This window comes from Rhineura floridana, chromosome 7 (assembly GCF_030035675.1).
Source record: "Rhineura floridana isolate rRhiFlo1 chromosome 7, rRhiFlo1.hap2, whole genome shotgun sequence".
In the NCBI taxonomy this organism is placed as follows: Eukaryota; Metazoa; Chordata; class Lepidosauria; order Squamata; family Rhineuridae; genus Rhineura; species Rhineura floridana.
The window spans coordinates 91,104,796-91,117,515 of NC_084486.1; the positions used below are offsets into that span (position 1 = coordinate 91,104,796).

Genomic DNA, 12,720 nt, shown 5'->3' on the forward strand with positions numbered 1-12,720 from the left:
AGAGATCAGTGACTGACATCCTTGACCAATGAGAGTAAGAAATGTCTTCTTTCTTCTTGCTCCTGAATAACCTTAATTAACTTTGGGAAAGAAGAGTGAATTTTGCTTTTCACCATAGCACTTCAAAAGCAGCTATTTCCTACTGTTCAGCTGTGTTTTGATACCTCTGTCTGCACCTGTGTCCCCTTACTTTTCATACCATTGACTCATTTTGATTGTTTGCCTTACGAGGGCATGTACATATTTTTACTTTATGTCTATAGAAGTCAGGCACATGGTAGGTACACAAAGAAAACAAACTAGAAGCCTTCTGATGGGCTGAATAGTTTAACATCACTGGAGCAAAGTGGCATAAAAATAATTGCATTGTTCTCATTTTTACATCAGGTGCTTCCAGAGAAGGGGGGCTTAGTATGCAAACAGCTCACTGAGATATCACAAACAGGTTGGTGGCAATAGTTTGTTTTTTTACTTATCAGATTTTCTGTGGAAAGGGAAAATCCAAATTAAATAGGGAGAAATATGGGTTGGCATTTTGATGCCAACAACATTGTATGGACATTGTATGCATGAAGAACTCCAATCCCACTCAATAAACACCCACTTGGAAGCACCCCTCATATCTTACTCTATTTGTCCCCCCATGCCAGCCCCACCAGCTATTTATCTCCTCTTCTTTGGAATAGCATCAACCCTTTTCTACTCCTCCTTTCCCCTACCTGATGACACAGCATTGGTCTCTTTCATTTCTCTTCATGTTGAAATAACAGTTGTCAGCAATGGCAAAGACATGAGGTGGCAGTTCCCCAATCCTCTTGTTACAGTAGAGTCTGATCTGTTCCATGGTATACAGTGGCAGCACTTGATATGGATTCACAGCGACCAAGATAGAGCCTATATAGGTCTAAAGAAATTAAGATGTTTATGACATAAATCCCAAAATATAGCACAACAAGAACCTAATTACCTCATGCTCTGTCCTTATCAAGCATCATAAAACATGTGCAGATTAGAATCTTATGAAATTAGTCAAGGGTGGAATGAATAAATGAATATACATGAAGCTCTCTGCCTCTAGAGCCTGTCAGATACTATTGCTGGGGTCAATAATGTTGGACACATTATTCACAACTAGAGTTGCCAGGTGTCCTGTTTTCACCTGGAGACTCCAGATTTTGGGGGTCCTCTCCAGGTCTGTGAGTGAGTCAGCTTAATCTCCAGACTCTTGGCTTTCATTAAAAAAATGTTGCTAGGTGGTCTGGTTCACGAGATATACACCAAAATGTCAGCTGCCCCCCCCCCGCAACTTCTGTGAAATGATCTCTTAGCTGGCTGCTCTAACCCCACCCTTTCAGGTTTGTAGCCAATAAGTGAAGTCAGGGTTGTGATTGACAAGGGATTTCTGAGCCTCAAGGTAGTACCTAGACTCCATTGCAAAGGTAGAAAATTGTTGTTTTTTCCTGTTTATCTAAAAATCTCATAATTTTTTCTCTTGTGTGCAGGAGTCAAACAAGTTTAAATTTTACTTGGCTGTTGAAAAGGACAATGTTTTGAAAACCTTCCCAATACAAAGCTTTAATGTAATACTTGCTTTTCTGGGAGTAAAGCTGCAATGCTAATCCCACATACTTGGAGTAAACTCCATCGAATTCAATAGGACTTACTTCTGAGTAGACATGGTTAGGATTGTGCTGTAAATTAATGGAACTTTTGAGTGAACATAGTTAAGAAGTCTGTTTATTTTGTAAATCTTTTTCTTTCCCTCCAATCCTATTTTTAAAAGCAATTAGGCAGGGGTTACATAGATATCACTGCTTTTATTTATTTATTTATTACATTTATATACCGCCCCATAGCCGAAGCTCTCTGGGCAGTTTACAGCAATTAAAAACAATACAAACAAATATACAAATTTTAAAACAATAAACTATTTAAAAACACAACTAAAAAAAATTAAAAACAATTTAAAAACACATGCTAAAATGCCTGGGAGAAGAGGAAAGTCTTGACCTGGCACCAAAAAGATAACAGTTTTATTATGTAGAAAACTAACACTGATTTTTATTTTATTTTTTTAAAATGTTCTGCAATGACCAACTCATTTGGACAATAAACTATTATGTGGGGTCTATATATTTTTACATCTCCAGTGTGTGTGTTTATATATGGAGTCTTTCCAACAACCTTGTGAGGTAGGATTGCTGACTGGAAATCAAGGCAGCTCACAACAAGAAATAAATCTCTTTAAAATCCAATAACCATAAAAAGTATAAACAGTTGCAAAACAGCTTAAAGTGCCATAATTCTGAATTTTGGGTTGGGTGAGTGTTTCTTATCACTTGACATTGCAGTTCTGTGCATGCTTCCTTGTTTGAGTAAGTCCCATTTAATACATTGGGACTTGCTTCTGAGTAAACAATCATAGGATTGCACTACAAATATCTTTACAGGTTGTGTAAATAATGAACATCTTCGACAGTCATGCTTATATATATATTTCTTCATACTATGTCCCAATAAGTATCTGATTTCACACTATGGTTGTACATTATTATTTCTTCTATATTTTATGTGTGCCCTTCTTCCTTTGGTGGTCATGGTTCCCCTCTGTTGTTTTCACCCTGAGGGGAAGATTAGGCTGAGAGATGGTGAGTAGCCCATGGTCACCCAGTAAACTTTATAGCTCATTTCCAATTAAAAACAATTAATTAAAATGATTTGCATAAAGGCAAAGTTTATTAAGTAGATCCACACAATACATGTAAAGCACATCCAACTCACATTTAAAGCACATGACTTCCCCTAACAAATCCTGGGAAGTGTAGTTTCCCCACACAGTTATTGTTCCTACTACCCATAACAAACTACAGTTCCCATGATTCTGTGGTGGGACTCATGTGCTTCAAATGTATGTTGAATGTGCTTTAAATGAATGATGTGGATCTGCCCTAGGTATGCTGTGTATTCATTAGTGAATTGAAAAGAACAATGTTAAAAGATGCTTTTTTAAACAGGGAAAGGGCTGTAGCTTAGGATTGCCAGGGTCAGGGCCTGAAAATGATTCTGTATCTTTAAGAGAAGAGAAAATTCAGCCAAGTGCAGGTTTTCTTGCAACACTGTAATGGGAAAAACCCATACAGTATCTAAAAGTTGTGCAGGGGAAAGGGAGAATTTCACCTTGTGGTTTTTCCCATTCAAGTGTTGCAAGAAAACCTGCACTTGGCTGAATTTTCTCTTCTCTTAAAGATACAGAATCATTCTCAGGCCCTAAGCCTGGCAACCCTAGTCCAAAATTCAATTTCTGGAAACGACTATTGCCTGGAATCCTGGAGAGCAAATGCTAGTCCATGTGATCAGTACTGAGCTAGATGGTATCAAATCGCTTGAGTCGGTATAAGGTAGATTCCTTTGTTCCTAAAAGTGGGAAGAGACTCAAGGGTCACAGTGACTACAAAATTTATTTATGTATTTTATTTACAACATTTATATACCGCTTTATTGTAAAAAATCTCAAAGTGGTTTACAGAAGGAATGAAAATAATAAAATTATTGGCAAAAACAGTTAAAAGACAGGTATTTAAAAACATTCAAAATAATAAAACCATCAATGAGTTAAAAATAGATAAAAAACACAATAGTTTCTACCTGCCTGGGTAGGCTTGCCTGAACAAAAATGTTTTTAGCAGGTGCTGAAAAGAGTACAATGAAGGTGTCTGCCTAATGTAAATAGGAAGGGAGTTCCAAAGAGTAGGTGCTGCCACACTAAAGGACTGATTTCTTGTACTATGTGGCACCCATAACATGGAAAGCACATCTTGAACTTGGCCTGGAAGCAAATTGGCAACCAGTGCAGAGGTATTATGTGCTGATAGGGTCTCACTCTTGTCACCAGTCATGCCATAGCATTCTGCACTAACTGCAGCTCCCAAACCAGGTTGTACTGCATGGGACTTTCTGTGACCGTGGCTGACTGGCTGCCAGGATTTTTTAGTTTTTGTTTTTGGTTAAGAATCCTGATTGGTTGTGGTTCTGCCTTACTCATAGGAATCTTGTTCTGGTTGGTATGGTACTGCATTTAGGAAATCATCACTGTCTTTTGTTTTTCTTTTTCTATTTGCATTTCATTTACCTTTAACCTCACTCCCTTATATCCATAGGAGCAACAACAGTGGTCCCATGAGCTCAGCTCAACCCCTTTAAACCCACTGATGATGCACCTTGTTGGTTGCATGGCAGTTTTTTTCGTGCCCAGTAGTGGTAAAAGAGAATTCATATACTGGGAAGTGTGGCTGCAATTGTTATTGTTCCCAAGCTGCTGTCTGTCAAGGTAGATCAAACCATGTGTGCTTTCTCTCTGTCAATTATTCACTGGAATTGGGTTGGCTGTCGAAGTGAGTTTATAGCAGCCCACAAGGTAGACAGAAAAGGGTAGAGAATCTTCTTACTCTTACTCATTTCTCAAACCTCTTTCTGAAGTGAAGGGTCAAGTCTGTAAAGACGTTTGGAGCAGCCATGTTAAAAGGTACAGGCAGCGCATTGCAGGCAGGGGGTTGCCAACCCTGCTTGGATATGAGCACAATCCAAACCATATCTACTCAGAAGTCCTACTGAGTTCTATTGGACTGAGTAAGTGTGTCTAGAATTGCAGCCTTCAGGGGCATGCATCTTTACTCCTGAGTACTCCTATCTAACATCTCTATAACACTAGGCTCCTTTCTTCCTACAATGGCCTTCTGGTGGCTGGCCTGGCCTGAGGGCACTTAAACCCTTCTTGCTAGAAACAAGTAGGCTAGATTAAATGTTCCCTACCCTGGTTCTATCTTTTAGCTAAGATTTCTATCTTAATTTCCAATCAGAGAAATGTTTTTGTTTGAATTGTATGCTCCAAGCAACTGTGGTTGATGCTTAATGTATCATGCTTAATGACATCACTTGGGTCCGCCCCTGTGACATCACTACAGCCCAGCCCAATGACATCATTACAACCTGCCCCGTTACATCACGAGGGCCTGCCCCTGAAATCTCAGGGTTTGGAATGCTCCTGACCTGGCAACCCTATTCACATTAAATAAACATTCTGTTTTTCTTATCATTAACAGTCAATAAGGATTCCAAAATTATGTTATTCCAAGACCGAAGATAAAGTAATTAAAGTCCATGAATACCATGGTACAGGGTTCTACACTGATTTGTCTGAGTAAAAATGAAGAGGAAAATGTTCCTGCATATTTATTGCATATCTTAAACCAAGATTTATTGTCTATAAATTATGTATGATGAGAACTCACATTGGGATGTATACTGTGGCAAAAAACAATTCCAAATGACCTGCATCTCCTTTGGGGAATTTAACAGATTTTTAAAAAATAGTATTGTAAGCACAAGGAAATAGCTTTCAAGGATAGATTTTTAAACTGACAATTCCCAAAGGAAAAAAAATCAGGGATAATTCCAAGGAGTAGCAAGGGATAGCGTGTGCTCCCCAGAATATTTTCCATTCTTCTATTTGCACCTCCAGCTGTTGGTCACAATTTATAAAGTCCCCATATAGCATGGGTTAAGTCCTTGCTTCCTTAAGAATGGGAAAAAACTAAGATGCCTATTTTTTGAAACAACTAAAGAGGGGTTGGGCAATCCAAAGTGAGTGGGGAGAAGAAGATTAGAAGGCAGAACCGTCAAAAGCCCTGCTAGGCTTGCACTGGCAAAGTGGAAAGTGTGTGTATGTCTGTTTACACACACACGCACGCACGCACGCACGCACACACACAGAAAGAGACAGACAGACAGAGGAGTTTCTGATCAGGAACTCCAAAGTGTAGCTGATCATAGTCGGGCTTGTAGTCATTACCCATCAGTTGATGAGAGCTGACTTCAAGCACCTCTTGGATCAGCTGGGATTTTTAATGGCAGCATGGCTTGAGTTCAAGCCATGCTGCAAAGGAAAAATGGGTAAACTCATGCCATAGGGACATCAGATGACTGACAGATGGGTGGCTTCGCACACTGGTCAAAGTGGCTCACCAGAGGTGGGGGAGCTCAAGATTCAGGCTCAAAAGTTTTCCCACTTCTACTATAGGGCAACAAAATCTGCTAGAACTTAGGCTGGCAAGCCATTGTATATGGACTCCCCCCTCTTGAAACTGCCCCATTCTTCTCTCCTTTCAGAGTTTCTTCCTTACTATTTTTTACTGCCTTAGTTTTCATGGCTTTTTAATGTGCTCCCTCCTTTCTACGTAGTTTCAGAAAAAATGTGGGGGCAATAACAGTACTTTATTTGGTAATAACAAATTGATAGATCCTTTTTTATTTTTTTCTTAGTTGTATGGCCTGGAGAAAATAATACACACACACCCCAGCTGTTTGAGAACAAATTGGTAGGCTTCTCTGTGTGTGTGTGTGCGTGTGTGCGTGCGCGCGTGCACGTGCGTGTGCGCGTGCGTGTGTGTGTAAAGCACAATAAAGTCAGAAAGGAATTACTGTCACTCGCTTTGCAGAACAGTAGCTACACTGTTATACATTTTTTTAAAAAACCAACCATCTCTGTATACTTATTTGAGAGCAGCCTAATCAAATTCAGTGGGGCTTACTTTTGCATAGATCTGCACAGGATTGGGAATTTTGAGGTGGTATGGTGAATACTGAAGCACAGTATTTTTTGTTCCAATTAATCCAAAACACCAGAAAAAAGATTGCCCAAATCTGTGTTGATATTTTTAAAGAATGTACGGTATATTGAATATATTTATTCATGCATAGATCACTTAAAAAAAATCTCTAAGCAGTTTTACAATCACAATGAGCAATTCCCTCTTGGGTGTTTTGTTTTGCTTTGGGCATATTGATTAATGTCAATTGAAGGAAAAGTAAAATTATGATTCTCTGATCAAGAGGACAATAATTAGGACTCTGTCAACCAAGAATCTACGATCTGACAAAATACAAGCTTATATTTCATAACATTACTTGACAGTAACATGTCAAAGTCCTCACTTACATAGATTTTGTGTTCCTTGTAACGGATAAGAAGGTTGCGCACCATGCCAGCTTCATTCATGTCTCCAAGGCGTATCATATCTTCAACTCCTCCAACAGAGGCAGGATGCATTGGTCGCACATTGCAGATGTTCTGACTCGGGATCCAGTGTTCCTTAAATACAACAACTTTTAACTAATCACCTTAGATTTTATACTATACCTTAGATCACTCGTGGGAAATAACCCTTGAGACATATTAGAGGCAGGCCATAGATTAAAACTTTTTCAGATGTGCAATCAAATGCTACTAACTTTATAGATTATTCAGATATAGGCCTTTGGTTTGTTCCATCATACTGCGTTAATTCACATATAGTTCCAGCTATGAAGGATATCTAGATCTGTGGTTGTGTTCAGGCCCATCTCTAGCTCTTTTTAACTTTATATAAAATATTTGGGTCTTCTGAAGAAAATATTGTGAGACCTACCTTGCCTTCATCATCCTCCAGCAAGAACCGTCCCGAGTCAGAAATCTTTACAACTGCCCCAATGGGCACATTAAACTCACTGCCTGAAGGAGATTCCAACCATATGTGATCACCCTTGGGGAAAACAAAGTGTAAAAGTCAGGTACTTCTTTGTGGATATGTTACTTTTCTTTCCTTGTCCTCTGGAGAACTGGTTCCTCCTACTTGATGGTTATTAAGTTGTAGGAACCTTTGTTATTGATCTTAGGAGAATTTTTCAACATCTTTAGCATTTCTTTCTTTAATAATAATTAGAATATTTGACTAACACAAAGGTTTTCCATCATACCCCTGGGATAGGGAGAGTACTGCTGGGTTCTATTAAATTTTCAAAGGAAAGCCATTGTTTTTTGTACATAGCTGGAGAACGAAGTGGGAGGGGAGAGGAAAAAACTAATAATAAGGTCCATAAAAATAGAGCATCAATATAACTAAAAAAAAAAGACCTTAAACCCATATATTCAGTTCTGGATGAAAAGCAGGACCTTGGTTAGCAATGCATCAGCAGGTTTTGACTGATGTTCAGTGTCAGGACTGGTGTAAAGGATAGGCACAGTTAGGCATCTGCCAAGAGCCCACACCTCAAAAGGGGCCCACTAAAAAATGCCCCTGGATCTACTCCTCTTCATCACTGCAACCTGCTTGTTCAGCCACCTCTCACTTTAGCACAGACAAGGGTGAGGAAATAGACAAAGGAGAATCAGTAAATGCCAGTTCCTGCTCACTCATTGACGTTTTGTCAAGCAACCAAGCAAGTGGTAGTAATGATAAGGAAGACAAGCAGCAGAAGCAGCTGATGATGAAGGTGATGAAGGTGATGAAAAGCAAGATGCACTGCAGGAGGGGGAGCATGGATGGTGTCTTGTCCAAGGGCCCTTCAAACCTGGACCTGGCATTGTTCAGTGTCTTTATCACTGCACCCTATAAGCCCTACAAAGTAGCTATAGCGATACAAAGACTGCTTCCAGACAACTGGTTCCTAGGGCTACAAGATCTATCTTCCACTGTAAGCTGCAAGCAAATTGCGATCAATGTTGCACCCTATTGGGAATATTGATCTTGCTCGCAATGTCTTTTCCACTGTGTTCCCTCCATACCAGTGTGTTACAAAGTAGCTCAGTTCAGGCATCTGGTTCACCACTGTGAGACAAAGATGCAGAACTTGAAGGGCCTTTGGCATGACGCAGCAGGGCTCTTCTTATGGCTTTTTGTTCTTATCACAGCAACAGTGGTGAATCAGGAAAAACCCTTATGATGTAAGCCAGTGTTGGTTTCAGCATGTACCAGCCACTAGCAAGAGGTTGAAATTGCCCTAATTGATAGTCTGGAATCCAGTGCCATATCAAATGTAATCAAAGCTTATAATTCAGTCATGAATTATCCCTTGGGAATTGTTGGCTATAGCCAGCATGCATATCCCGCCTTAATTAAAGCAAGTGTCCTTTTTTCATTTTCTGAGGGGGGTCTAAGCTCATCTCCCTTTCGGCAAGGGCAAGATCACCTTATTAGAATGAGATTTGAGGGGTGGAGATACCCTCATGGTTTGGCTTGAGCCCTGTGGCATGGCTCAGGATGTCCCAAGGATCTTTCCACCAGTGTCCACCTAATGATGCTTATGTCCAAGTCTAGACCTTTGGTGGGGAAAAAAAACCTTTCGAATTCAGGGTGAGGTTGGTAAGATTTTCCTATAACCAGGTATATAGGTCAGTCTTTTGGTACTTATCTAGATGGCTACTCCATACCACTCTTTTTTTTTACAGAAGCTCTGCCCCAGTGAATTGCTGCATTTCATTCAATTTTTGGTACATCCCTCCCTTCTTTCCTCTTTGCCTCTGAACCATGTTTGTTATTTTGCTTTGGGAGTAATTAGGTCTCCTCAGTGGAAAAGCACTTAACCATGTCTTTCTGAGGGAAAATTCTTTTTCTGAGGGAAAAATCTCTCACCCATGATTAAATGGAGACTAATTACAGGGAAGGAGGCATTTTTTCTAGCCTCTCTGACGTTCTGGCAGATGATTTGGGTCCTGTAGAAAAGGGGAGACTCTGATAGACTGCCTCCATTTGTATAGAAGGATGCTAGGTTCCACCAAAATCAGAAGGAAGTCACAACCAGCTCCATTTTGAACTCCTAGCCCAATCAAGGTGGTGAAGTAATCAAGTATTTTCAAACCCAATTTCCATCTACTGTGGGACAAGTATATATTAGCATCTCATTTTCATTTCATCTCAGCTTCCCTTACTTCTATTTATTTCCATTATTTCCATTATCACACCCACGTTTGGCTCTCATGACAGAAAAACCTACTTCTTTGCATGTAAACTTTTCCCTTCCTGGTCCATCCACTCACCCCATAGCAAACCTGAGTTTCTAAGACTCCATCTTTAGTCTCTCCCTTTTATACTGTATCTACAATAGTCCAAGCATATGGTCCATGCAATATTGGGGAGGGTTAGATTGTGTAATGTATTATTAACCTTTTTTTGACCTGTATCTTTCTGTAGTAGCATTTCAAATTGCAAAGGCCATTGGCATTGCTTTTAAATCATTGTATATTGTCATTTTCTTACCTGTAAATGCTATTATTCTTTTGCAAATAAAATAAAAATTGCAACAATGTTGTAATAATTGCTAGCTTCCCAGAGCACTAATACTGGTTCCTTATTGGCCAGTGCTAAATTAATCAAAGGAATCAAGGTAGTCATAGCCAATGCAATTCTGTCTATATGCTAAAATGGTCTCGAGCAAACTCTCAAGAAAGGTATTGCTAATTCCTCAAATTAGCATTTTCAGTTAATATATGTGCAAAATACATGTTTATGCACATATGTGCAGTGGCACAATAGCAGATTTGATAACAAGTGGGTGAGCTGCTATGGGTGGGGAGGAAGATCCAGTTCATCTGTGCAGCTATTTGAAGCTTGCACACATTCACTATAACCTCTGCAGTGGGTACCAGTTTATTCTCCTGTTTATCTTTTTAATCAATCTTTTAGTTAGCACTTAAACACTTTTCTGACCATAGTTTTTTAATATTAAAATATTAGCAAAATACCACTTAAATGAAAGTGTGTTATAGTACTGTAACACTATGATGCTACTTTAAAAAAAAAATGGAGAAAAACCCTTTCTGGTCACTGCCATTAGCCTCATTGTTGAAATGGCAATCACTAGAAATGGTTTTTTAACATACCACACTATTTCCTTTAAGTGGTATTTCACTAACATTTAAATTTTTTTTTAATTATAGGACCCCTTCAGATATGCTTTTTATTGTGCATTTGTAATGATTTGTGGCCTTGATGGTATTGGGATGGTTATAGCACAGTGGGGAGGAGAGCCTGGCTGGGAGTTCAAATCCCTGCTCGTGTCTCCTGGGTATCAAGGGCCATCTAAAGATCACCCTCACAGTGAGTGGCTCAGGGGTTATGTGCCCTGCCACCTGTGCAGCCGTGGGCAAGCTGTATAGTCCCAAGGAGCCCAGTTGCCCCCGAGCTGGCAATTGCGTACAAGGAAGGGGCTAGCGTGTGCAGCTATGGCAAGCTGAGCAGGCCCTAACCAGCTGGGGAGGACTAGCTTCAGAGGGAGGCAATGGTAAACCCCCTCTGAATACCACTTACCATGAACACCCTAGGGTTCACCATAAGTCGGGATTGACTTAAAGGCAGTCCATTTCCATTTCATATGCACTCCTGTATTCAATGCTATTCAAATTAATATACACACATATATGCTTATTCCTTCATCCCTTCCCCCTCTCCTCTCTATTTGCCTCCCCCCAATGTCTTCATGCATGCCTTTTCAACCCTCTTTATATTAATCCTCTGACATATTCTATCCCACAACGTTGCTTCCACCCTACCCATCCTTTTTAGGACTGAAGCGTTCTCAGGTTTATGGATGAAAGTTACGGCAAAGCAGAGCTTGGAAAAGTTACTTTTTTGAACTACAACTCCCATCAGCCCAATCCAGTGGCCATGCTGGCTGGGGTTTATGGGAGTTGTATTTCAAAAAAGTAACTTTTCCAAGCTCTGGAACGTGGCTATTGTTCTCATTTGTTTTCTGTTATTTCAATTTAAAGTGTTTATCGTAACATCCTTCATAATAATAATAATTTTTTAAAAATGAAATAAAATAACCCCCCCCACCAGCTGCTTTTCCATGCACAAGGAAAAAGGAATGGCTACATTTTTCTTCGGCGGGGGAAAAAGCAGTGCCTGGGTAAGTGGGGATTTTGAGCAGAAAATCAGCAGATAGGGGGAGAATTAAGCAGCTCCTCCCAAGGGCTATTTTCGCTTAAATTAAACTTTTTACGTTAGAGGGAGGGAATACACGCAGTTGGGTGTCGGACTTACTTTTCTGAGAACCACCATACTGCTTCAAGGTGATACATGCAGCCTGTATTCGTAGAGAGAAAAACATTACAAGAAGGTCAAATCTTTCAGCAACAGGAAAAGTAATAATTCAATATGTAACAAATGAATGGGTTGCAAAGTTCAGAGATAAGCCAAATGTGAACTCTTTATATGGTAGATGAAAGGGTGACAGGTGGGACTGAGACCAGGCCTAGAAAATATATTTAAATCAAGTTTGTATACTCATAATTCCAGATTATGTTTTATATACAAATACTTGCTGTCTTGAAGGGTCTAAATATATTATTTATCATCTGTCCCGAAAGAAATGGTATTCTAAAATCAGGTCTAAAATCAGGTGTCTGAATATCTTCCTGTAAAAGCTAATATACGGATCACTGGAACATAAGGAGCTGCTTCATACCAACCAAGTCAGACTCTTGGTCTATCTAGCTTAGTATTTCTACACTGACTGGCAGCAGCTCTCCAGGGTTTAATATGGGAAGTTCCCAGCCCCACCTAGAGATGCCAGGGATTGAATTTAGGACCTTTTGCAGGCAAGGCAGATGCCCCACTGAGCTACGGCCCTTCCCTCAGAATCACAAAGGACAGTCTATTGGCACTGAGCAAATGTTGAAATTCTAAACAGTTAATGTCACCCCCCCCCCCAGATAGGAAAGCAAAAGTAATGAAAATTTCTCTTCGTTAGTAGTACCGTAGTTTAGGCCTTTTCTCTCAGTAATAGAAAAATAAATCTTCCAGAATCCCCATTTTCAAATAAGCTGTTCTGCTCTAGGGCCTAGGTCTGCAACAGTAACTGAGGTCCATTGGGTAGAAAAATGGAACTGGAAGACTAGATTTCAAA

At 39.8% G+C, this 12,720-nt stretch overlaps 1 protein-coding gene across 5 annotated transcripts in view; it reads right to left on the reverse strand.

Moving 5' to 3' along the window:
* Positions 1–12,720, reverse strand: part of MYO7B (myosin VIIB) — a 114,222-nt gene that overhangs the window by 91,278 nt on the left and 10,224 nt on the right. For all 5 annotated transcript variants that reach the window (XM_061636415.1, XM_061636410.1, XM_061636411.1 and 2 more), the window contains exons 2-5: positions 11,856–11,898; positions 7,464–7,577; positions 6,995–7,147; positions 720–904 (exon numbers count right to left, since the gene is read on the reverse strand). In XM_061636415.1, the coding sequence (XP_061492399.1) occupies positions 720–904; positions 6,995–7,147; positions 7,464–7,577; positions 11,856–11,873 (470 nt within the window). In that variant the 5' untranslated portion in view covers positions 11,874–11,898. The remainder of the gene's footprint in view (positions 1–719; positions 905–6,994; positions 7,148–7,463; positions 7,578–11,855; positions 11,899–12,720) is intronic.